The sequence below is a fragment of the Gavialis gangeticus genome, unplaced genomic scaffold (assembly GCF_001723915.1).
Source record: "Gavialis gangeticus isolate Ggan-Ray unplaced genomic scaffold, GavGan_comp1, whole genome shotgun sequence".
Lineage (NCBI taxonomy): Eukaryota > Metazoa > Chordata > Crocodylia > Gavialidae > Gavialis > Gavialis gangeticus.
In genome coordinates, this window is record NW_017729006.1 from 7,693,938 (window position 1) to 7,720,797 (window position 26,860).

The 26,860-nt window shown below is 43.3% G+C and overlaps 1 protein-coding gene across 1 annotated transcript in view; it reads left to right on the forward strand.

Annotated features, from left to right (window-relative positions):
• Window positions 1-26,287, forward strand: part of ZCWPW2 (zinc finger CW-type and PWWP domain containing 2) — a 151,230-nt gene extending 124,943 nt beyond the window's left edge. Inside the window, 3 exon segments of the mRNA XM_019508705.1 lie at window positions 2,111-2,160; window positions 5,592-5,659; window positions 25,117-26,287. Of these exon segments, the coding sequence (XP_019364250.1) occupies window positions 2,111-2,160; window positions 5,592-5,659; window positions 25,117-25,325 (327 nt within the window). The 3' untranslated portion in view covers window positions 25,326-26,287.
• Window positions 26,288-26,860: the final 573 nt, after the last annotated feature.

Here is a 26,860-nt window from a genome sequence, read left to right on the forward strand (position 1 = left end):
TTTGGCACTCTCCCCAAAACTGTTGCCAACCCCTGGAGTATGGTCTCAGTGACAGCAGGGGAGCAGGAAAAGCCTAAGGGTTCTGTCAGAGGAAAAGGTGTCTTTAGTTGGGGGAGGGGGGGGACAAGCTGAAGAACAAAGTGTCTTTTAGATGAAGGAAAATCTTAGTGGATGCAGGGGAAAGAAGTTAGGAGGGCAGAGGGCAAAGACGCCACCTGATCCCCCAGATTTATTTTACCTGCTGTAGCAGTGGGAAGGGGACAAATTCAAGGCAAACTTCCAATAATAAGATTCTATACCTGGAACATTATAACAAATGTATACATTTTCCATATATAGAATATAATTATTGGTGGATCGTCTTATATTCAGGGTTGTCTTATATTCAAGTAAATATGGTATTCATAAAACACAGGAGGATTTTAGATCTGGCATGTTATCAAACCACTGACACGAAAAGCTATGTTTATATTTTGGTTGGTGTTGCTTTGTATATTAACCCAAACAATTCATCACTAAATACTACTGCTGCTTCAGAATATGTTGCTATGTGCCTGTTATGGAAAGCATAAAAGTAATTTTAGTATCATTACTTTAACATTTGCTCATTTACAAAAGTCTGATAAGTTGCAAAGAGCACATTATTATTGAATTACAGTAGTCACTAAGGCAGAATCCTATTTCACTTTACCTACTAAATGACACCTGGTTGCATACATGTCATTTTTGACACATACACACAGTTTCAGAATCTGTTTCATACTCTTCTGAAATAGAATCATTTTACATACCTACATGCTTGCTTACTGGAATAAGATCTGGCCCACAGCCCTGTGTAATCTAGCCTGTGGGGCTCTTCATGGGTCTGGAAATTTAGTGGTGGGGGAGTGGTGCCACCATGCCCCTGCTGCCAGATCTTCAGGCCCTTTTTGCTGAATCCAGATCCAGCACCCAATCACAGCATGTATGGCTTTATGGGGGTGGTGCCAGGCTCTAGGGCCCAATCCCAGTGTGGGGCATGAGGTTGCAGTGCTAGACCCCTGGGACCCAATCCTGGCAGGAAGGGGTAGCACTGGGCCTCAGGGCCCAATCCTGGACCCAGAGCCTGTTCCAACCCACAGACAGGCCCCACGCCACTCATCTGGCTCACAGGACCAAAAGGTTGAGCACCTCTCTTAGATCAATAGCTTGGTGGTTTTAGGGCACTTGCCCAGGATGCAGAAGACTCAGGTTTTAGGTCCTCCTTACCCAGAGGGGATTTGAGCTACCATCTCTCCAAATGCCCAGCACAGTATTTTTAACCATCAGGCCATACATGAGGAATTATCCAGTCCCATTTCTAGCCCTCCTTTTCAAGCTCCTACCCTATTGGGAGCAAGGGCCCATCTAGGACCTAGGCTGTCTTGCCATCCAGAGTACCAACCATCTCACTGAGCCACATGCCCTCTGTATTGCTTGCTGCTTCTTGGTCCCAGATATTTCCCTCTCTCCACTACTTAACCAGTGGCTTGGGTGCTGGAGTATGGTGCTAGCAAAATACAAGTTTAAACCCTTTCTTGGTGAGTGGAGTCGAATCTGGGTCCCTAGTTTACTAGGTAAATGTCCTAACCAGTCAGCTAATGGGACAGAAATGTAGGAGTGTCCCATTTGTTCAGCGTCTCCTACCTACTAGTCATGGTTTTCTGCCAAGTGTGACTTAGTTCGCATGCAACCACATCTGCCAGGCCTACTGCACATGCTCTGTAACTGTGTAGATGCTTGGCCTACTGCACATGTTCAGTAACTGTGTAGATGCTTATGAGTCTACGCTGTACATGGAATAGGATCACAAACTCTGTAAATGCCAAAAATAACCATCATAAACTGCTATTTAGGTATGTAACATGAACTAGGATTCTGCCCTTAGTGTTGTCATAGATGTATGAATCTACTTAAGATTCCCAAAAGAAGTTTTGATAAGATTTTATATTTCTAAGTTTAAATTTGTCTGCCATTAAAATGATTTCATTATGAAATTTACTAATATATAGCACAAAAATAACAAGTTCCAACACTTTGCCACTCATAAACCAAGATTTTTTTATATATATATATATATTTTTTTATTCAGAATAAGCAAGTTGGTAAGAGAAGTACATGTGGAACTGGACAAAAGAAAAAGTAAGTTTTGAATTGTTTTTTCTTTATATTTTTACTGTGTAATTTAATTAGTTCCCGTCTCTTGTTAGTACAGTCTTATCTAGCACATCACACAATTACAAGAAGCTGCATTTATCATTCCTTAGACTGTGGGTGCTGGAACTTTTATTGGGTATGTCTGCACTACAGTGTATATCTCTAGGTTGGCGTATATGTATGAGGGTACACTTTTGAGTGTGGATATTAGAGGGGTTTGGACAACAACATGTACAGACCTGATATTGGCCTATGAACATCTCTCAATAATGATACCAAAGCACTCCAACTGAGTCCTCTTTGGTCAGTCAAAAGGGAGGCTGCTACAACATGAAATCTGGATTGAAGGATGTAGAAAGCAGGGTATATGTGACTACTGGGGAACTGAAAAATAATGAGATACAAAAACATTGTTAACCATGATTTGAATCTCCTTTCACTGCTACTTACCTGCCTTTCCCTTCACAAATTCACAGCTATTTATATTGCTGAATAATTTACTGTTAGTGCTAATTGGTTCATTTTCTAGTCTGATCTTCAAGATCTAATTTTTGTTCCAAAATTTTTTCCAAAGCAACTAAGAGCAGATGCAGTTCATTTGGTGCAGTGATTGAGACATTGTAACACCTGATTTGTAGGTGCAGTAAGGTACTTAGACATATAATTACCTAAATATAGCTTACAAAACATGAGAGAACAAAAAAGAAAATTTGCTTTATTGTCGATGTAAAAATTGTTTTTCATAAGTAGGAACTTACTCAAATCAAGGAGGCAGGTGGCTGATTTTGTGGGCAGATTGTGGGGCTGACTGCCATTTTCACAAGCTTATTGCAGCAGGCCCCTCCCCACAGCTCAGATTGGCCAAGGAGACCTGGCTGTCCCATCCCTCCTCGCAGATTGGTGGATGGCTCAAGACCACAGCTTTATTGCCCTGACTAAGCCTGCAGAAGTCATTAATTGAAACATTATTGAGCAATCTAAGCTCCGAATTAAACTCCAAACTGAAATGTCTTATGAAACTAAAGGTATACACAACACAAATTGTAACTAATACCATTACTGTACTTCATTAAATGATGTTGTAAAAAGGAGTTTACTCAATGCCAGCCTTGAGACAGGCGATTCATGCTAGCTGTTAAATGATAGCATGCAGCATCCAGTGGCAGTTGCTGCTGACATTCCCTGTTACTGCAGGGTGAACACTTGTCAGTACACTGAGATGGCATGCTCAGCATCCACTGAGTTCATTGGAATGGTGAGGCAGCACTTTGCCAGGGTATACAGATATGGAAACTGGTCACAAGCAGACATAAGTGGTGGAGGGAAATATTATTTGGGGGGGGCTGAGTCCTGCCTGACCCCCAATCCTTCTTCCCCAGTGGCCATTGCAGGGCCACTGCATGCTACTCCTGTACATGGCAGTGGAGGAGTGGCTGCATGCCAAGCAGTGCGCACTGCGGTATGGTGGCATTGTTTTGCTGCTGCTGTCTCCAGCTGCTGTGTAAAGTTTGAGGGGGCTAAGCCTCATTAGCCCCGGCCTTCTGCTGCCTATGCAAACAGGGTCTCAAAACACAGGCAAAAGCACAGGCATCCGAAACTCTTTGACAAAGTTCACATAAGTAGCACATTCCTTGTCATGCTCTTTCTGTCATCCAGAGATTGATTTCAGTAGCTGAGGGTCACAACTCAGAACAGGCACCTGGTTGGTGTCCAAAATGCAAACAGCACTAAGGAAAGAGGTAGATAGTTGTCAGAACCATGGTGGCAGTACCAGACTGTCCTCCTTCAAGATGGCCTTCAAGCATTGTCCAAGCCATAAGCTCTGGTACAAGGAACCCCTTACCTGGAACAGTTCTGGTCTCCACTGGTTTTCATGATGACATCTTGACAGTTCTTGTGATGCCATCTTTGACCCAAGTTATCAAATCCATCAGCTTGTTGAAGGAGGACACCAGACTATCCACATCAGGGATCGCCATGCACCAGGTGTCACTTACTGAAGGCAGAATGTGTGTGTTGCAGGTAACATGAACTGTGTTGGGCAGCATTCATTGGAGCATCTGAGAAAGCCTTGCACATGTACATGGCATTGTTGGACAGGAATGCTGAGATCTTGTTAAATTCTAAGCCATAGTTCACAACTGCTGCAGTCATGGTAGAAAAGTTGAAAGATGTGAGGTAGACCAGCTCTGTTTGAAAAACAGGTTGATCCCAGTCTTTCCAGCTCCCAGGTATAAATAACATATAAAGCACATAGTTATCTTGAGTGTTGGTGGCTTCATCAGTCACCGTGGAGAAGGATTTATACTCTGTCAATGCAAAGTTGCGGACTGCACGTGCAAAGTAATCACTGCAGGGAGATAGTCTTGGCAAAGCTTGTTGGCACATGGAAAACTGCCAGCATTTGGCAAATTTTGGTTCAGGTAGTCCCTTAACATAGGGTGATCAAGTTTCTGCAGTGGGATGTTCATTGCCATGAAAGCATCCACAAGGGAAAATGCCTCCCCTCGCTTTGCCAAGCTGCTTGCCATGGTCCTTTAAAGAGTGAGAACACAGTTGCTTGTTTCTTGCTCTGGTATTTAGCCTCTTCAGTAGCCTTTTGCTTTGTGTATGCCTCAGAATCTAAGTTTTGAGCTCTATTAGTTTTTGTCAAAACATCCAGAGTTGGGTTGTAGGCAGTACAGAACAGTGTACCTCCATCCACATTCAAGGTCCCTGCAGGATATTTCCTTAAATGGTCCAGAATTGAAACATATTTGGCTCTCTTGGAGGATTTCTTTTCACTGTTCATTCCTGCTCAATCCTCCTCAGGCTACAGCATACTGCAACAGCATGCCTTTGGTTTCTTAAGAGATGGTGTTAAACTTTGTCACTTCCCTAAGTAGCCTCAGATTGGCACTTGTACTGAGCTTGTCATAGGCTCAGCCTCTCATTTGCTTCCCCCAGCCCTCCACCTTTGTGCTTCAAGATTGAAGGGCTTCCCACCCTTTTCTCTGCTTGCCGGTAAGTTGTTTTTTCCTACAGTGAGCCCACCAAAATTGCGGAGCCCTCTGGGTTTTTTTTGGAAAATGCCTGATTTTGAGGTTTTTGTGAAAAATGCCAAAATCATGATTTTGGCAGGTCCCTACTTATAAGAAATGTCTTCATACTACTGGTCCAGACTATGCAACCTCATCACTGTTGTTAAATGATCCATTGCTGCAGAGTAAGCATAGACTTGTTTGTAGGAATATTACTAAATGGACATATGTTAGAGAGAGAGATTGTTTTGCAGAAATAAACATCTAGCAATTATCTCTTGCAAGAAAGAAGCTAGGAAAAACTTTTATGGGTAATAGCATGTTACAAAATGTCTTTTAATCATGTGTCATCACTGACTTGATGGTAAACAACAATTGGTCAAAATCTTTTTCTAGGAAAAAAATGTTAAGATTTTTTCTTTTAACAACTGGCTCAGATGGCTTCCTCTCAAAAGACAATCTGGGTAGGTATAAACATGTAGAACCATCTTTAGTAACAAGGGTTACTTTGAAAGGTACTTACATTATTTACATTAAGCATACAATATATCTGCTTTTGTGTAGATGATGATGTTTGTTTCTGATGAACATAAAAACATATGAAGTATTAAACTGGGCCAGACCAATGGTTCATTTAGCTCAGCATCTTGTCTTCAACAGTGGCTTGAGTAGTTTATCACACACTCGTTTCATTTTAACTTTTATTTAATACAGTACTCTCTCTACTCTTAAATTTGATTCAGTAACTTGTAACTGTTGGTATTTTAAACTTTGTAACAATCTGTTCTCTTTTAAGTTTGACTTTATTTAATACATGTACTGTTAAGTATGGTATTGTTTTACATTATGCACCATGTGTTTTCTCACATAATTCTCCATAAGATATTGTGGTTCCACTTATCTGAATGTTTTTAGATATTTGAATGGTTTTTTGGTAGGTACTTTCCAAAACTGTTTAGGTAACTGAGAATGGACTGTGTTTTACTGGGGAGAAAAGAGCAACAAAAAGATTTGTTTTGCCTTTGGTTTGTCCAGAGGTCTAGTTCTGTGTTTTCTATGTAGAAGATTATAGAGAAACAAAACTGAAAATAGAAAGTTATAATAGAAAGCATTAGGAAACCTGGAATTATACCTTAACTCCACTGATTATAACAGCCTCCTCTAACTAAATTAGTCATCAGATAAGTATCCTCAGAATAACAAAGAATGTTTTTTTCAATAAAACATATGATGACAAGAAAAATATGATGAATAAAAAGTATAATTGCAATCCCTTTGGTTAAAGTAGAATCATTCTCGGTGTAGTTCTAGCAGTTAAGATACAAACAGCTTTGGTTTCTTTTAACAGTTTGTTCCTTAGTTTATTCTGTTCACTGTAAATGTGGATGTGCTCTCCAGTGTGAAGATTAATGGATAAAGCCAGAAAATAAAAACAAATGCATGTCTAAACTCCATTTCACTGATCAAATGCAGTAAAAACCACTGGAAGCACTTTGTAACTGCTTCTAAAGACTATATTAGAGATCTAAAATTAAGATACACTCAGTATCATAAATTTCTCTGATTAAATACAAAAAGAGAGGAGAATATCTAGAGATATTTTGGATCCACAAAACTATTTTTTGCAGTAGACTTTATAATATTACAGATAACAGGAAGTTCAGTTTAGACCTTTCTTAGTCCAAGAACTAATCATTCAAAATATAAAAGGAAGGGCTTTGAATCTTCACTTTGTGGAATTGTACTCCTTCCCCCTGTTACATGGAGGAAGTAAGGACAGGGTTGCAAATCAAATGCAGCTTGTAAGGAGCCAAGTTAAGAGGGCTACAGGAATCAGACTGCAAATTTCAGGCAGCAGAAAACTTAGCTGCTGAAGAAGGGATGAGGAGCACCTGGGCCTTATTGACAGCAAGCCAGGTCAGGTGACTGGAAGAAGGAGGAGAAAAAGCCATATAAACCTGAGCCTGGAGCCCAAGGCTCAGATCCTCACAAATGAAGGAGCTCTGCAGGCATGGCATATGGGGAGATAAGTTGTATGTTTTGTTTCTGTTGCTGTTTGGGGATCTATGTTACACTGGAAGAGCGGATAGTGGCTGTAGAGAAATAAGAGGCCACATAGCAGGGTGCCTAGGACATTTTGGGTTTTAAGCCCTGCAGGGGGGCAGGGGGAGTGAGCCAGGCTAAGACCAAGAGAGCTAAGGCTCAGGCATGATCCAAAGAGCATCCTGACTGAGATGGGCATGAGCAAGGCCTGGAGGGGCAGGTACCACAAAGGGTGGCCAGTCTGGGGCTAGCAGGAGGAGAAGGCCTAGAGGATCTGGTGCTCCAAAAGGTAGGCAGTCTGGGACTGGCACTTGGAGAAGCCCTAGAGGAACCTTTGCCTAAGGCCAAAGAGCCAATGTCCTGGGATAGGCAAAGCTGGTGCTGAGGGGCCAGTGCCTGAACAGGGTGAACAGAGAAGAAATGAGTCATAGGGGGAGTGCCTCAGAGACATTCCATATTGTGAGGGGCAAAGGCCCAGACAGAGTCCTGTCAGGATCTGGGACCCAGTGGACAGCTGGGGCTTAAGCCTAGGGAGAGAGGCTGAAGCCTAGAAGGTCCAGCAGATCCAAACAAGTGACAATAGACGAGGCCAGGAGAGCTCCAGTCAAGAGTGAGAGCCCTGCTCCAGTTAAGTTGTGAGGATGAGCTGACTGGCAGCCTAATGATGTAGGGCAGAACAAGGCACTGAAAGCCAAATTCTGGGTATCTGAAGACAGCCTCACAAATCTGTTAACTTCTGACATCAAGGTATGGCAGGTGAGCGAGGAGGAGGCCTTATGGGGGAAACTGGGGTAAGAGAATGGGTATAGGTGGCCCCTAGGGCCCTAGGAGGCATTATGGCCATCCTGATGGAGGAGCCAATTATACTTTATTCATCATGCTGTCTAGAAGACACCAAGATCCAGTTCTACAATGACGTTATCATCCCCACTCTATGGATATGAAACATGGGTGACCTACTGTCATCCTAAGAGCCTGGAGAGGTATCACCAATGATGCCTCTGGAAAATCCTCTACATCACATGGGAAGATCACTGCACAAGCACCAGCATCCTTGCTGAAGCCAGTGTTACCACCACTAAGTTGGTGATCCTCAAGCACCAACTTCTATGGATCAGACATTGTGTGCAGATGCCTGACTCTCAACTTCCAAAACAAGTGCTCTACTCCCAATATAGTAATGGCTTGAGATCATGTGGTGGTTAGAGGCAATAGTACAAGAACACGAAGGCATGCCATAAGAAAATAAATGTGAACATCAAAGGTTTGGGAGGAACTGGCTGCCAACTGATGCCAACTGTGGCACAGACTCGACCAAGCAGCAGTTCACTTTGAGGTAAAGCATCTTACCCTTGAAACGGAGAATAGAAAGCAGAGGAAGGAAAAGAAAAGGAATCCCAGCCTGCAGCCTGTTCTCCCCTGTGGAAAGACCTGTAACCTGCAGATGGATGTAACCTCCCCCACTCCCCCCCATGTCCTCTGTCAGCCTAGGCCTCCCATGCCACGGCTCAAACTGCTGCTGTCCTGGGTGCATGTGTAGACACTGTGTCTGGAAGTAGTTTATTTCAGCTCAAACTGCTCCAGGGTTTATTGCTTCACATTAATTGTACATATAGATGCATCCAGTATTGAGTAAAGTACCATATTGATCTGAATCCAAGATGACTCTGAATTTAAGACAGCCCCCCCAAAATTAGATCATATACATAGACAATTTATTAATTTGTTAAAATTTTTCATGTATAGAATCTAATTATTACAGGATCAACTTCTATTTGTTCATATCCTGTCTCTCCCCTCTCCACCCCCACTGCAACAGGGAAAGCAGTGGCAGGGGTGCAGTTGTGGGGGAGATGGTTGGATGGGGCAAGCAGTGGGGGAGCAAGTGGGGTAAGGGAGAAAGTAGGGCGTCAAGTGCAGGGAGGTAGTAGGGGGAAAGTTGTAAGTGGGCGATGGGCAAGGATCAGGCTGCTGGACCCCACTGCTTGCCTCCCACCATCTGCCTGTTCCTCTGGCACCTGCCTTCCCTGCCCCCTGCTACTTCTCCGCCCCTATTGCCTGTACTTTCAGCTCCTGCCCTTCCCCCTGGTGTGCATTGGGGTAGTTCTCTGGGGCACAGAGAACGTAGTTGTTCCCACCCAAACCTAGTATGGTAGCAGTAGTGGTGGTAAAAGCTCCAGCACAGGCTTCCGGGTCTGGATGGAGCTGCTGCTGCCACAACATCTATTACTGCTGTGATTGGGCCTGGAGAAAGTATGTGCTTTGTTCCATAGGCTGGAGCAGAGCTGGAGATGTGCTGGAGCTGTATGGTAAGCAGCAGAGGGGGGAGTATAGGGAGCAAAGGCTATGGGATGGGGAAGATGTTGGGGGCAAAGACTGCAGAGGGGAGACAGTGAAGGGCATAGATGGGAGAGCAGTAGTACTGGAGGGGCAGGCAGCAGCTGTGGTTCTGATCCTGATCTCAGTTGGGGCTGCAGCCACAATCTCAGCATCAGCTGCAGCAGAAGCCGCCACCTGCCCTGCTTTTAAATAGGGGGAAAAATAACCTCATTGTGGATTTGAGTAAATATGGTATAGTGTTAGGCTTTGTGTGGTTGTTGCCTGTGTATTTGCAGCACAACAGTACAATTACTAGTACCTATATTGAAGAAACTCTACTAGTGCTGCTGCACTGGTGGCAGTAATAATACATCTTCACCATTGCTGCCTGGTGTAACATGGATACTAATTTTTCTAGTGCAGAGATACTGCAGGTTTGCATGTACCAAAATACCATATTTTTTCACATACAACACCCCCTCACTAAAAACAGCAGTGGAAAATGCAATGAGAAATTCATTATATGCAAGAAATATAGTAAAGAGCAGTTTCTGTTGGTTACCAGTGAAAGTGAAAGTAAAACGTGCATGCAACTCAAAGCCACAGACCCTGCATTCCATGGGGGCCCTGCTTCTGGGGTACCCCACTGCACAGGCAACACAACTCCCACTCTAAACTTCATGTGCAGCCACTCCTGGCTACACATGCAGCCCAGTTCTGCTCACCCCAGCTGCATGCAGAGCATGGGCAGCACAGACCCTTCCCTGGCCCCTTTACCCCCACTGTGCTGTCCTGCCCCCCTGGAGCGGGTGGGAAGCAGAACCCAGAAAAAGAAATGGGGGGGGGGGGGCCCAGAGTCCCTAGCTGCCCTAGCAGCAAGAGCAATGGGAGGAGTGGTGGCCTGTAGATCACATATGAACCGCTTGGACAGCCCTGATATAGAACATTAGAAAAAAGTGTCTACAAGGTGTGAAAAGCGTCTAAGTCTACACCCCATTTGCTGTTTGAACATTTTGGATTTAATCATGAAGCTCCTTAGTTCTGTTTTTTCCATCTCTTGTTTTGTAATATGTTGTGGGAAATGGTGGGAGCATAAGTGTGATGAGACTTAATTGTTGAGTACCTCTACTTTTTCCCCCAGTTGCAACTCTGTAGGACATGGTTTTGCAAGTATCCTTATACACTAAATGGCTTGAGTCATGAATGCTCTAAATGCAAAATAATGACATTTTTACCTGTCATGTTTTATGTACTGTATCTTCCTGCTAGCTGGCATGTGTATTATTGATAATGTGATAACTTTCATTTTAAAAGCAGAATTTTGTTATGAGTATGTTTAAAAATATATAGTATATTAAAGGCTGTTTGGTACTCTGACAGCTATGTTCACATAAACAGTAAGGAGCTGCTGTAAATTAAATGTTTCCTGCTGACCTGCTTTCTTTTGAAACACAATAGGTGGGGCATTAGGTAACATTAAATGCCCCAGAAAAATCTGCCAGTTACACTGTAATAAAAATAGCGTATTGTCTTAAGTCCTCTGCTTTTTCCATCAATGCAGGTATGATGGGAAACAAATTTACAGGAATGTGTTGACAGAGCTTATCTTCAGACATGGAAGTATTTTCTGTTACATATGGTGGCAAATACATCCTATTTGGATAATCTGATGAAAACTACTTTTTTTAGGGAGTTACATCAAGAAAAGTGAACAGAAAATGTTTGTAAAACTGCTAGTGAGAATACTATAAGGAACCATTCTAGACCAGAAATGTGCCATATATAACAGTATGCTTTAGGCAAAGCAGAAAGGATCTTTGAGACTGAAATTTAGGGATGGAAATCTAGATACAGGTTTGTTTGAGGGTAGGATGTTTTACAGCTTGAAAATTCTCAAGCTATAGCTTCACAACAGTTTGTAGACAATAGGGTGTAAGTTGAAGTGAAGTTATAAGGTACAGGGAGAGACATACCAGTAGAAGGTAGGGCAGGACGGCATCTTAGAGAATAACTTATTCAGAGAGGCATGAGCTTTCATAGGCATGAGTCTACCTCATCAGAGGCTATCACCTGTACAAAATAAGTTGTTGCCTTTCTGAACTAGTTAGCCTCTAAGGTGTCACCTTACCCTACCTTCTGCCTGACTTCAAACTAATATGGCTAACCACCTCTCTACTCATAGAGATATACTGCATTAGAAAGTGAACAGGAGTAAATGTAGTTTACAGGCAATTATTATGGATGGATGCAATTTCTCTCAAATGAGCTTCCTTGAATAAGACAGTCTCTGAGGCCACTCTTGAGATCAAATATCCCACATGACCATTATTGAAACCATAGGCTATAAAACTCTCAAACTCTAATATCCATACTGACAACTTGGACCCAGAACATTATCTTGGCACAGTTGCTCTTCTTGTTGTTCAAAATATGCAAAATCTTATATAGATGTTGATTCAACAGTACCTGTATGAACCATACAGAAGACCTTCCATGAAAGGTCAAAGAGAGTCTTTAGCAATATCTTATATTGCTTTGAACTGCCTCCTGTGTTATTTTTTCCAGCTGCTCTTTAATATATATATTTAAGTTACATGCCTGTGGGTGCGTCTACATGTGCCCCTACAGCATCGTGGTTAGTGTGCCATCATTTAGTACATCCTTTTGGAAGTACTAAATGACGGCAATGGCACAGTAACAGCCTGTACTGCACTGTGCTGGTGGTGCATGGTTCTTTTTAGCCACTACATCACTGTAGCAATGTGCTATAGTGAGGGAGTGCATTGCTATGGCAACATACATGTGGCATCACAGTTTGTGCCCACTGATGCTACAATGCCATAGTGTGTTACTATGGCTATGTAGCATCTTATATAGATGTTTTTATTCACATACAAATTTTTATGCAAGCCTTTGTTCCATCTGCTATCTAGCTCTCCTGTGTCTGCTTCTCTCCCAGAGACCCAAGGAAGGGTAGTGTGATACCCACACATCTATCCCAGCCACTCAAATGGTCCAATAGACAATATCATCCGTCAAAATTCATGCCTTAAAAATATTTTTCTAAAACCCATAATGCAGGAAGGAGATAGAGGCTAAACCCCCTAAATATGTAGGAAGGAGAGAGAAGCTACCAATGGCCTTTCTCTAAAGAGCTGTGCTTCAACACTGCTAGTGTAATGTGTATCTTGTTGAATTTTGTACCTCCTAGGTGTTCTATCTAGAAAGCTCAAGAGGAAATGTTATAAAAGCAATTTAGAAAGTCCTTTTTATTTTAATTTTAAAAATTTGCACTTGGCATTTTGTTTTTAATGTAATTTGAGATTAGGTTGACAACTGAAATCAAGGACAATTAGAAGTCCTTTTTTAGGTATATAGGGAGCAGGAGGGGAAGACCAAGGGAAATGTGGGGCCCTTGCAGAATGGGATGGGACAGCCGATAACAGACAGTCAGGAGAAAGTTGACCGCTTTAAGGAATACTTTGCATTGGAGTTTCTGCATGCAAATGGTGGTCACCTGCCAGGTCAGATACTGGATAGATACAGGGGGTGGGGGTGATTTGCCAACCAATGGTCAGTGTTGAACTGGTGAGGGAGCACTTAAAGTGGCTGAATGTTTTCAAGTCTGTAGGACAAGTTGGACTAGACCTGAGAGTGCTGAGGGAACTGGCTGAGGTCATTGCGGGACCATTGGTGAAGGTATTTGAAGACTTGGGAGAAGTCCTGGAAGACTGAAAAGGGCCAATATGAGGGAGGATCTGGGAGAGTATAGGCCAGTCAGTTTGACTTTGATGCTCGATAAAATTTTGGAAAAAATTATCAGCAGCCCATTTGTGAGAGATTGGCAGAAGGCATGATGCTGAAGGATAGACAACATGGTTTCGTTGTAGGCAGGTTGTGTCTGACCAACCTTGTCTCTTTCTATGATCAAGTAATGAACCACTGAGATGTGGGAGACGTGGTTGATGTCATATACTTAGATTTTAAAAAGGCCTTCAGTATAGTCTCCCATGATGCTTGTGGCAGGGACAGGGTCCTGCCCCTGCCACGCTGTCATGGGAGAAGTCCCACAGGTGGGGGAACTTGCCTGTCTGGGTCCGGATGTGTGGCACAGCTCTGGCATCTGGAGGAACAAAGCTGCCGGCAATTCCGGGAGTATGGGAACCTTCACTCAGGAGAACTGGTCCTGATTGGCACATGGAAAGCAGTGGGCCATTTAAAGGGAGAATGCTGAGGGAAGCTTGGCATTCAGTGTTACCAGGCAAAAAACACTGGAGCCTGCAGGAGGGGAGACCTCTGAAGAAAAATGCCCATAGGCTGGACCCTTGGGAGCTGCTGGAACCAGGACAACCATGAATGAGGATTGTCACTCCCAGAGAGATAAGTAAGCTGGGACAGGTCCCCACCCGGACCCAGAGAGGCGTCTCCATAGGAATTTGAGCTGGGATTCTGGGGAAGGAGAGCCCCATGAGAAACGGTTGGCATACCCCCAGCTAAGTGAAGGAGAGATAAGGAGACGGAGATAAAGTAGCCAGCTTACCAGGAAGAGAGGGAAGCAAGAGAGAAACTGAGGCAACTGGACTAAGGGGAAGGATGAACCTGCACTGCTGGTGAGGGGAGCTGAGCAGAGGCATGGAGTCTATGGCAGAGCAAATATGGGAGGAGTGAGAAGGACTCTGAGGGATTTATTTGTGAATGTTTGTCTCTAAAGTAAGAACCAGGTTGAGAGCAACAGCTAAGAGGTTGTTTTGTTTGTTTGTTTTGTGGATTTAACTCTGTCCTACTGGAGATGAATCCTAAGAAGGGAGCATGAAAAGGAGAAAATCCTTTCCTGGAGATTTGAGTTAATAGTTAAGAAAGAAGCAGTAACAGATTCCCAAAGTGGGGACAATAGGGAAAGCTAGGGTCAAAGCATAGAGACCCACTTGGGAATATCACCAAGGGACCTTGGAGAAAGGATGCATGTTTGATTTAAGGAATGTATTCCTAGATTGATTTAACTGACAAAGAGATAAAATCAGCTATTGGGAGCAGAACACAGAGAAAGACTTGGACAGGCTTCGCTCACCACCCATGGAGCACATCAACCATCCACCTGATAGGATAGGGGCAGGGTAAAGGGAAGGTTGGAACCCTGCAGGAGATCTGCAAAGGGATCAGATGGACCATAAAGCCAGAACATTCATCCTCCCAAACACATTTGCCATCAAGGCATGGCAAGCAAGTGTGGCAGATATATAGTGTGGTCCCAGTAAATAGACGTGGTTCTGAAGCGAGAGCATATGACTTGCTCACAGCCCTTTTATAAAAAAACTGGGGGATTGTTGGCTGGCAGAGTCCACAGTCAGGTGGGTTGGGACCTGGCTAAGGAGGCAAACACAGAGAGAGTTGGTGGACAGGTCTGTATCGTCTTGGCAGGAGGTGGCCAGTGGTGTCCCACAGGATTCAGTTCTTGGCCCATGCTGTTCAACATCTTTATCAGTGATTTAGATGAGGATGTGGAAAGCATGATGTCCAAGTTCGTGGATGATACTAAGTTGTGGGGAAAAGCAGTCACACTAGGGGATAGGATGTGGATTCAAGCGGACTTGGACAAGCTAGAAAAGTGTGTGGAGTGGAACTGGATGCAATTCAATAAAGATAAATTCAGAGTGCCATCCTTCGCCCCCCGCCCCCGCCACCTCCTACTTACCTGCATGGAGCCCAGGTCCAGCTCCCTGAGCCAGCGATTGGGGACTGCCCGAATCTCCAAATCTGCAAATCTTTTCTGAATCGATTTGGAGGCTTCGAATCGATTTAGACCTTTTCATTGGTCTCCTGATTCGATTTGGATTCAGAGATTTGGCTGCTGAATAAGACTGAAACTCCTCCAAATTGAATCTGCAACCGAGGGTTCACGCAGCCCTACACGCTAATCCTCCAGCAGCTTCCACGTCATGTGTAATCAGTATCCCCGCATTTCAAAATGGTGGTGGGGGCACTTTAACTAAAGCTCGTCAAATAAACTTTAGTTAAAATGTGCCCACTGCCATTCTGAAGCGTGGGATGCTGAATACACATAACACTGCGGGCACTTTAATTAGAGGAGCTCTCAGTCCTGCTCTAATTAAAGCCCTCTCCCACCTCACCTCGGATCACATGTATAGGTGCCCATATAGCCAGCATTTTTTTTACTGTTAGTATTCTCCATACTTGTCTCTTTCATTAGAAAAAAGCAGTGTTTTGGAAGATGTTTTATTGTCAAACTCTTCAGAGAAATAGTTCCTTGAATTACAAACACTTGAGTTTTATCTTTGTGCTTCATTTCTTTCCTAGCTTTTGGAATATACATAGTTCATTTTGCCACTGCATCTAGGAGTGTACCTTCTACTTACTTCTCTCTAGACCAATATCCTAAGAAAACAGAAGGCTTTAATTTGGTCTATTTGGGGTCATTTGCGTCTCCTTTATAATATTAAAGCTGTATTGAAGCCCTGTGCCTTTACTATTCTTAGGCTTTCCCAGCCCTTTAGGTCCCTTTGCAGAATTTTGTTTTCTGATGATTTTTCAGGATGTATTTTTGGCTTCTCCTTGCTTCCAGGGTTCTTTATGCATTTTACATTAAACAGCCACTATGTAATTAATAAACAAAATAATAAATAATTAATTAAACAAATAAAAACAACCACCCCTCAACCCCCCTTGAAACAATCCTCTCTCCAGAAATGCATACAAAAAAATCCTGGTGAGATAGTTTGGAGCCCAGGATTTAACCCCCAAGGGAAGTAACCTAGCCACTATTCTAGAGACTCATGCTGCTTCTTGCTTGATCTTCTTCTGGCTTCAGGACCTTGTATTTCTTTCTTCACAGCATTAAAACTTCAACAGGGTGGATAGAAAGTGCCCTTATCCCTACCTAGCTTATATCCTGATAGTTAGCTTGATAGAGCAGTCTCCTGAAGGACTTAGTTTACACAATACTTCTTTTCACTGCCTTTCTTAGATTCTTGTTTTTAAATCATATTGAATGTCCCTTTTTCTTTTGAAGTGATAGGAAGAGCACAAAAGTTTCTGATCTATCTTCTCTGAGCTGTGTTGAGGCCTCTCTTCAGGATCATTTCTAATTTTGGCTCAGCTAAACTACCTATGGTCAGCTACAAATATTGATACCTCCCTACTCACCCACTTTCCAGATTAGACTTAGTACAAAACAGGGAGACACCCTATTCCTAACTTTAGCCAAGATTATTATTGGTGATTGTTGCAGGGCACTAAGGTGTGCCTGCTCCTTTAAGGGCAGAAGCTGCCTAGAGAGAGGGCCCTAGGAGCCAGGCAGAACCTCTACAGGTGCAGGTTGCTGTGGCAGCAGGCTGATGAGGGAATTAACTGGTACCTGTAACTGGTCGGCTGGCTGGAAGAAGGCAGGGCCCTGGGCACATATAAGCACCAGGGTTGAGACTGAAGGTAGTTAGTGCTTTGGCAGCAACCAGGGAGAAGGAGCTCTTGCAGGAGCTCTATTCAGAGATGCTTGTTTGCCATTCTGCTGCTGGTAAGAATGAGGGGCTCTAGGAACTCCTAAAGTATCTGAGGCTAGGGGCCACACATTGTTGAGGGAGAAGCTTGCCCCTTAAAGCGGCAGAGTGACCTCCGATGTTGTTGTTGTTGTTATGTTATAGCCCAGGGGTTTGTATTTATGTTGTTAGTGTTTTAAACTGGTGGACCGGGCTGAGGCTGTTGGGGAGGAGGAGCCCTCACTGGGCACACTATGGTGTAGAGCCTAGCAGCAGTGAGGGCATGCAGACAGGGTTGCTGAGAGCTCAGTGCCAGGGAGCTCACAGATGGGATGCAGAGAGCCCAACCCCAGTGAGGGTGCACAGACAGGGGCCAGGGGCCCAGTGACAACAGAAGGCCGAGCTAGATTAAGGCCTCAGAGGGACAACATTTGAATACCACCTGCAAGGCATGGGGCATGGTAAAGGGGTGGTTTTGGAGTCATGCATCTAGCCCATAAGGCTTGGGGTGTCCCGCAAGGCACTTAGGTAGAGCAGGACACAGAAAGGGGTCTAAGAACATAGACTTGGGGCAGGTAATTGTTTTGGGTGGAGGGCTTCTTACCCACTTTTGGCAAGCTGTCAAGGGCTACATGGGTAGCACTTCCCCTTGATAGATGCCCGGCCCCCTGGTCACCATCTTGGGACCAATGTCCCAATGTCTTGGGACCAATGTTTCAGGGCCAGCCCCGGTGGGGCCCAGAGCAGGGTGCAGGGTGGCAGGGGTCTGTGGAGCTGGGTTAAGCTGCACCAGCAGCAAGAGGGGAGAGCTGGCTCAGCTCCATAGAGCCCCTGGCAGCCAGGACCCTGTACTCCTGCTGTCCTGCTCTGGGCCCTGCTGGCACTGCACCTGGGACACCGGTGTGGGCCCCATGCACTTACTTACTCCCAGTGCCCCCCCAGCCCTGTGGTACAGGCAGGGGGCAGTGCACAGCCTTGAACCCCTGCTCTGCAGCAGGGAAGGAGCTGGTGCTGAATGCAGGGAAAAGTGGTCCCTCCCCTGCCCTGTGGGTGGTGCTCCTTGCTGCAGCCGCTCACAGCCCAAGTGAGGCTGTCTTGAGCAGGCACAGGCAGCCCCAGGCAGGCTGTGAGTGGCTGCAGAGTAGGATGCTAGCCATGGGGCATGCGAGGGGCCACTTTTCCCATCCTCAGCACCAGCTTGTAACCTGTCCCCACTGCCAGCCTGGGCTCTGCACCAGCTCCTGGCTCAACCGTTGGGGTTATGCACAGCGGCTGCAACCTCCCCCACTTGCCATGCCAGGCAGTGTTTGCCACCGCCACCTCTGGGCTGCCCAGCTCATGAGCTTCAGGTGGGCAGCAGCAGCAAACACTGCCCAGCACAGCAAGCAGGGGGGCTACAGCTGCTCCCACCATGCACACCCCCGACAGGCGAGCCTAGAGCTGGTGCGGGGCCCAGGTTGGTAGTGGGGGCAGGTTACAAGCTGGTGCTGAGCACAGGAAAAGCAGCTCCTACCCCACTGCCCCGCACTGCAGCCTGCATGGTGACAGGAACCAAAGACAGATAAATATTAATTTTCTAAATTTTTTAGGGGCCCCACTGCTCAGAAAGGATGGCCTCATGGGCTGGATCTGGCCCACGGCCCATATTTTGCCCACCCCTGACATAGATGGTTTAGTGGGGTCCACCAGGACCATGACTGCATAGCAACTTGAGGGCAGCCTCCCATCTACTATCTATTATCTTAACCATCAAGATGTGGCAGGAAAAACTAGAAGGTGCCCACAGGGCAAAGCTAGTATGGTCACAGGGCCCTAGGGGCATCACGGCCATCTCTAGGGACCCTACCCCAAGATAGTGATTTAATCCTATCTTTGTTTTTCTTTTCTAGCTAGGTTTAATACATGGTGATATTTGGTTTTAATTCCACAACTACTTAGCTTTTTTTAGTGGACTTCTAATGCAAGTCTTTGTTGAAGACTTTTGGAATTCTAAATGATATCTGGTGGTACTCTTTTTATTGACACAGTCTAAAATTCTAATAGATGAATGAAATACATTACATCCCTTTGCATAAACCAAACTAACTGGACCCTCTCATACCATGATATTTTGGATGTGTTCTTGAGCTGTTTTTAATTGTTATTTCAACCAGCTTACCATAGGTTTGCTACTCTGTAATTCTCTGGAACTTTTTTTTTAGCAGCCAAACTATTATATATTTAAACAGTTTAAAAATATTTGGAGGTATGCCTGGCAACTTACTGCATTTTTTAGTTTGGTTCAGTACCTGTTTTAACATTTTATTCCCTCATTTTATTTACTCATTTTAGGTACCAGAAAAAGAGCATTTTTGAGGCAGATCTCACACCAGTGTTATCGGTAGTGAAACCTGATGGAAAAGTAATGCTGCTTCTCAACAATTGTTCCTTTAAAGCATGCTATCAGTTTTTTTCAGGTTTTCTGATTCTGAGAAATTTTATATTATTGCTTTGTTTTTACTTCTTTAGCTGTTTGCTCTTTAAAATCCACTTTTGTCCCTGATTTTCTTATTGCCCAATGTAATTTATGAAACTGATTTTTTAATTGGATTTCCAAATTTTGAAGGATTTCTTTTTGGCCATGTAAATTTGCCTTGTTAATCATATTGATTGGCTCGTTGTCTTTTTCTTTTTGTTCAGTTCCTTTTATTCTGAGACATTGCTATTGGTTGTTTTATTTAAGTAGATACATCTAATTATTTTCTGTGCTACATCTATTATTTTGGGTGTTTTTTTTTACTTTTTTGACTAGTCTTGGAAATCTTACTTCTAAAGTGTAATGTCACTTTTGTAGGTATTCTGCGAAATATAATTATACTGTAGTCAGTATATCAATTTAGCTACATAGTTTCTTAAATAAGCTTTGTTCTATTACTTAAGGCTAAGTCTGGAGTGGTCTTTCCTCTTGTGTGGAACAGCGTGAGATATTCCAAGAAACAGTCAGTGTTGAGAGAGTGCTTCTCTAAACTTTTTGCATTGTGCCATTTGACCAATGGTTGTTTTGTGGTTCTATGAAGCCCCTCATTACTATAGTTTCCAGTATTACCTTTTAGTAAGATTTTATGTTCTATTCCTTTTAATTGTGTCTACACATTTTCTTTTCTTTTTTTTTATACAGAGATTGGTAGTATTACCTTACTAACAGTTTTACATCACTGCAGCTCTGTATTTGCATCCGTATAGATTTAACTGTGCTGTGTTCTAATCTTCAGCTTTTACATTGCTAAATCCTGCAGAATCTTAATTATGAAGGGCTGCTTCTTCAGCTCTTTGGCCTAGTCTTAATTTCAGACATCATAATTTGGTGTGCAGAGCCTTGGCACGCATACATATAACTGGACTCTTGATCAGTTGCCCTCATTTGCACATTACTGACACTATCAGCAGGGCCCTTTTTATTCAGCTTTTGAAGTTCTCTGGGCCACTTGCAGGAAGATTTACTAAAGAGGACTAGAGGGCTTTTAAGTATTCTCCAAAATCTGATGATTTTTGGTGACCCTGTTGCAGATTTTATGTCCCAGGCATGCTTGGTCCTTGTTCAAACAAACAACACAGTAATTTTGTACGTATGTCAGTAATGGACAGTCTCAAGACAGTTGATGCAGTTTTTGAATCTGCTCTATCAAACAAGAGAAAAGACAGACACAGTACATTTCCTATTAGCCCAGCATGCTTTGGTGAAAAATACTAACCAAATAAATTGCTTCCCATATAAATGTTCTTATCTTTTCAGTTTTCCCTGGAAGGCCTCCTCTTACTGTTTTATTACATTTGTATTCAAGTAGGTATTTGGTAAAAGCATTGGAGCTAAAGTATAAGTGACTTTAGCTGCTTGCAGGTGAGATGGACAGCCATTTATATCCTGCAAATGGAATTAGCTATTTGCCAAATCTCATTGACTTCAATTAAAGGCACTATTTGAGATGACTTAAATGTGCTTGCTATTTCATACAGAAACAAGCTGGGCTCAGCTTTTTTTACCTTATTAATGTGGGTTGCCTTACTCAGAGCTGCTCTTGGCCTCTGCTTAGCTGTTTGTACCTTAATAAGGCTTGCTACATTGTTATCCTGAGTACCTTGCTCTAATAGCAGTTTTGAAATGGGACTACTAAAACTACCACATAGACTGGGGCTGAGAGGGGCTACACCAGTGGTACTCAACCTTCTGGGGCTGCAGGCTGGATTCAGACCCTCTGCACCAGAATCAGGCTGTGCAATGCCTCTTTTGGCCCTATGCCCCCAATCAAGCACTGTGCTGCCAGATTGGGTCCCAGACTATCTCCATTCACTTCCCTGTGGCCCGTGCTGCTGGATTGGGTCCTGCAATGCTTTTCTTGGCCCCATGCTACCTCCTTGAGGTCTTGTGCTGTAAGCTAAGGCTCTGCACTGCCTCCAACCAGCCCCTATGTGCCCATCAGGCCCCAGGCACGCCAATCCAGCATGGCTTGGGGGTTCCCCATAGGTCCCAACATTTGGCAGAAGGAGAGTGGCAGTTAGTGTCACTACTACCCTGCTGCCAAACTTTGGGAGTTTTGGGGACTCCTGTCAGCCAGAGGACATTGCTCTGTGGACTGAATCTGGCCTGTGAGCCAGGGGTTGAACAGCTGTGGGCTACATGGATTAACTGCCCACCCCACATCAAAGTTAATTTTCTGTATGCCAGATGAGCCCACTATGTACAGCTTAGACTGGACATCATATTTTCTCAAATCCAAGATAAGTTTTTTTCCACCAGTCAGTCAGGATGGTGGGGGGGAAGCCGTGTCTTAGATATAAGTACCAGTCTGGGGCTGGCAGCTACAGCTTTGGCTCCCAGCCCTGGGTTGAAGCTGGACTTGAGACACCACTTGTCCCAGGCTGGAATGATTTGTTTGGCAAGGGAGGGGGCACACAGCCATGAGAAGTGCAGGAGAGACTGGCCGGGTACCTTCAACCTGCCCTCTCACCCCTTGCCTGCCCCCTCCCCACTTACATTCTGCTCGGGCTCTGGTCCATCCCAGCCCTGACTCTGACCAGCCAGGAGCTTCCATTTTTCTGAGGTTGGGCTGGACTGAGGCTAGGCTGGAGCCACACCAATGATGAGTGTGCTAATTCAGAGTGCAGCTGGTATGGTGGGAAGGTAGTTGCGGGGGCAAGCTTGGGCATTGTGTGGGGGGCAGGCTAGAGGAAGGAGCAAGGGGTAGAGGAGGTGGGGGTTGGCCTGTGCTAGGGGTGTATTCTTCTGACTGCCCCAGAGGAACAGAGCTTCACCAGAAGGTAAGGGGGGCAGGCTTCAGCAGGAGGAAGGGGCTAGGGGAGGCAGAGACTGGTGGGGTAAGCATAGATATTGGGGACTAATGGGCAGGGGTTGGGGGGTTAGGCAGTGGGTGCAGACAGGTACAGAGAAGCAGGTGATGGGGGGCAGGCATGGGGGAGGCCAAGGGCAGGGGAGGAAGTGGCAGGGGTCTGGCCTCTCACCCCCCACTGCTGATTTCCCTGTGGGATGGGGAGGGGACACAGTGGAATTTAAGATGATGTTCCACTAATTAGGTTCTATATATGGAAAATCATAACAAATTTATAATTTTCCATGTATAGATTCAATTAGTAGGGTGGGAGGTCGTCCTACATGCAATGTTCTCCTGGATTCATATAAATATAGTATAGGTTTTCCAGTAAGTAATTCTATATATTTCAGTTAATAGCATAATTTATAGAAGTAGTGTAATATATCACATTCAAACGGGATTTTTTATAACATTAAAGAAAAGGAGAGAGAGATGCATATATCAGGCCACAATCAAGTTATTTGAAAACGTGTGCATATTCAACAAAGTAAGAATGATTGCTTAAAATTTGTTTAGAAAATAAACAGAAATGTCTTCCAGTGAAACTGGAATGGAACAGCACAAGACTTCAGTACTTCTATGTACTATTCTTTCATCTATTATTCTGACATTGTTCTCTAAAACCTAAAAATATGAAGTGAATAATTATCAAGTGTTTTGTTTATTGACCTTCAGCAGCATATAGCATTCTGTTCACTTTTATGAACATGTTACCTTCCTCAGTCAGTTGCTTCCTTGTTCATGCACATTTCTGAATCTCTCACTCAAGAATGTTTTATCTCAATTATTCTGTTACAGTGATATTAGTCTGTGTTATTCAGAAGCCCCCTTCCAGTCTTATGTTTTTATGTTGCATACAAAAAATTTGTACATTTTTAGCCTACCAATCTATATCATTAAAGATAAAAAAGCGTAAGTATGTAGAAGTATTAAAACATTTTTATTACATCTGTTTTTCTGAGTCTATTACTACTACAAATAGAGCCCATTTTGCTAAAATACAAATTTCCTCTGCTAATCTTGAATCAATATGTTGGAGGTATAACCTGTTTAAGCACTGGCTTAAAGAGTATATAATTAATGAATATTAAAATTGTTTGCAGGACCATTCATCTCATGCCATATTTACCGGTATACCATATGTAGCCTTTCCATCCAAAATGAATTCTCCAAAATTGGGGTCATTGTCATAAATGATAAACCTCAGTTTTTTCTTCACTGGAGAAGAAACAGGGTGGAATAGAGCAAGCAGACGCTATCACTCATGGCAGCTAATATGGCTACTACTTATTCTTAGAGCTATAGGGGAAGTATGCAGGATCTCTTTCTGCAAGGTCTCACTCTCTCCTCCGGGGCTGCAGGCTGCAAACCCCCACGCTCCTCCACTCTGAGGGGACTCCGAGAGAGCTTCCCCCTTTGGCGCTCCTGCTGGTCTCCTCCGTTTCTCCTCACATGCAGCTCCTTTTAACTCCCTCGACTGGCTCCTGCAACTGCTGCCATCAGCTGGCCGCAATTTTATAAAAATGCGGCTAGTGAGCCGCTCGGGTCCCGCCACCACTTCTGGCTTTGTCGCGGTCCCAGCTAAAGGTGAGAATCTTTCTGTTTGCTTCTCTTTTCTTTCTCTGCCCCGCTCCTGCTCCCTGGGTTCCCCCTGGGCTCCCTGGGGTTTTCCCCTTGGTTGCTCCCTGGGACAGACACTATATAAAAGATGCCCTTTTCCAATCATCCAGGACCTTTCCCAGTCACCACAAGTTTTCAAAGATAATAGCCAGTGCTTCTGCAATCAGATCAGCCAACTCCCTTAGCATCCTCGAGTGCATCACATCCAGCCCCATAGACTTCCACACATCCATCTTTTTCCTAAATAGGCCCTAACCTATTTTTTCACTACTTTTGGCTGCTTACCTTCTTTCCAGACTGTACTGCCAGATGCGGTGGTCCAGGAGCTGAATTTGCCTGTGGACTCTGAGGTGAAAAAGGCATTGAGTATTTCAGAAGAATTTATATATGTTTCTAAACATTGTGCCTTCCAAAAACAAAGGGTGCCTGTAGGTGTGCAGGGAGCTGCTAAGATGCACTGTAATTACAGCATGTCTGTGCAGACTTGATTAATTGAATCTGCTGGAGCATGCTAATTAGCATGCTCCAGCGGCCTCCATGTCTCATGTATCATCATCCCCATGCTTCCAAATGGTAGTGAGGCACTTCAACTAAAGCTCATTCAACCCTGCCATTTTGAAGGTCAGGGATGCTGATACAAGAGACACTGCAGGCACTTTAATTAGAGCGGCTCTCATAGCCACTCTAATGAAAGCATCCCCTGCTTCATCCCTGGAGCATGTGTAATAATGCCCCAAAGTGCTTGTTTTATTTGGGGGCATGTTGTATGTGAGAAAATACAGCAGTAGACAGGATGAAAGCATATGTAGATCCAATTTTTGTATCGTCTGTGTTACAAATTTGTCCCTTGGTGAGTGGATATCACTGAGTGGACATGGGTATGGAAATTAAGAAACTGCTTAAACACTTTTCAAAGTGTTTAGTCAGGGACTGGGCCTTTTTTGTGTAACCATCAGTGTTTAGCCTCTTAAATCTACACATGCTTGAAATCAGCATAGAGCTTAAGATACTCTTGAAAAGTAGGAGCATCTGGGCAAAATCTATGTGGCTGTTATACTGTTCCTTTGTCTTTGCTTTCCCAAGGACAGCTCCACTTCCTCACAGCAGGTCTATCACTCAACTCAAGAGATTTAGAAAGAGAAGGCTGTCTCAGGCCAAACTTCCCATTGCAAGTGCGTCTAGTTCCCAAAGAATATAATTATATGTACTATACAAACAATTTCTTCTCCCTCCTCAAGTCTCTCTTAAGAATGATGGAGACTGTAATTCAAATAGACTTCAGAGATTCATGAAATTGGGGAGAATGCTGCAGAGCTCCAGTTCCCTTGGAGGTCTTTATCCATAGCATGCTAATTTTTGTATTGTGTATTGCAAGGTATCACTTTTGCCCTATATTTTGAGATATGTTTCACAGTATTTTTGGTAAAGGCTCTTCTTACTTTTTAATTTTTCAAGTAATTAGGTGTCTATAAAATAATGATGTAATAGAATGAATTTTATTTCAATAAGTATATACCTTAAAAGAATATTAACTATACACTGCAGTCTGAATATTAGCTATATTCTTCCAGAATCTTTGCATTTACCTTACTGTATGCATAAATGAATTTCCACCTCTCTGCTTATGACAACAGTTTGTTTTACATGTGGGTGGACTATGTATTGACTGATCTTTAAAATCCTGATAATAAAATATAGTGGATAATGATATTTCTTTCAAGTGTAATGCATCTAGAGAATGCATATTTTCTTTTCAGGTAACTAAATACAATACAGAGATTACTGAAGGAAGTCCAGCGGAAAGCTACTGCCAAGAGGACTGTGTTGTTATTGATGGAATAGCTTTCAGGGTGGTGGATTGTATTGAGAATATAACAAATAAGTTTAAAGAAATAGATTCTCTGATGGCTGAATTCCAAAATGTTTAATGCTGAAACCAACTCACAAACAGAATAACCAGCCCTATCAGGATACCTGCATATTGTCTATCCCCCCTCCCTGCCCCACCGCCCATATTCATAGGCTTAAATAAGTGAATGCTATAAAAAGAATTCAAATGTAATTTAATGTCAAGTATTAACTGATAACACTTCTAACAAAATAGTGGTATATTTTGAAGTGAATAGTTGTTTAAAATGTAAATATTCATTTAAACTCTTTTGCTAATTTCATAGAATATTTTTGTTAAGGTTTGAAACAAGTTATAGATACTGAAAGTTTATCTGTCTTCATAAAATAAAGACAGATAAACTTATTGTGTTGATTCTGAACATTTCTTGAATTCTCAAAGCATTTTGACAAGATGGTGCACCTTTTGGATGTTCAGAAAAAAGTTATTTAAGTAAATCCTCTGGTAGTCATGAATAATCTTAGCTATGCAGCTTTATCCAATATGAAACAGTGATGGGGTTTGTTAGTCCTTTGATCCTCATATACAATTCTCAGTTGATTGTACTGAGCTCAAATTTAGATCTGGGTAATTCAGCTATGGAGACTATGTTCTGTTCCTAAAATACGTCTTCCTGACAGTAGCCATATTATGTATTTTGGAATTAGAGGGTTATTGTATATTCAGGGTATACCTATCTCAATAGTCTGAAAATAATGTTGAAAAGTATGGAAAAAGAAAAAAAGTTCCCATGCAAAATACCAAAATAATAGGGAGAGGTCAAAGCATACCCAATGTAAATGAAGCAAATGTGCATTAGTTGAAACAAAGGACACAGCAGAATAAGAAAAAAACAGAATGATGCAAATACTGTTTCAGCACTGGAGATTAAAGTGTTTTAACATTATTTTGGTAAAAGAATATTAACTGCCCTGATTG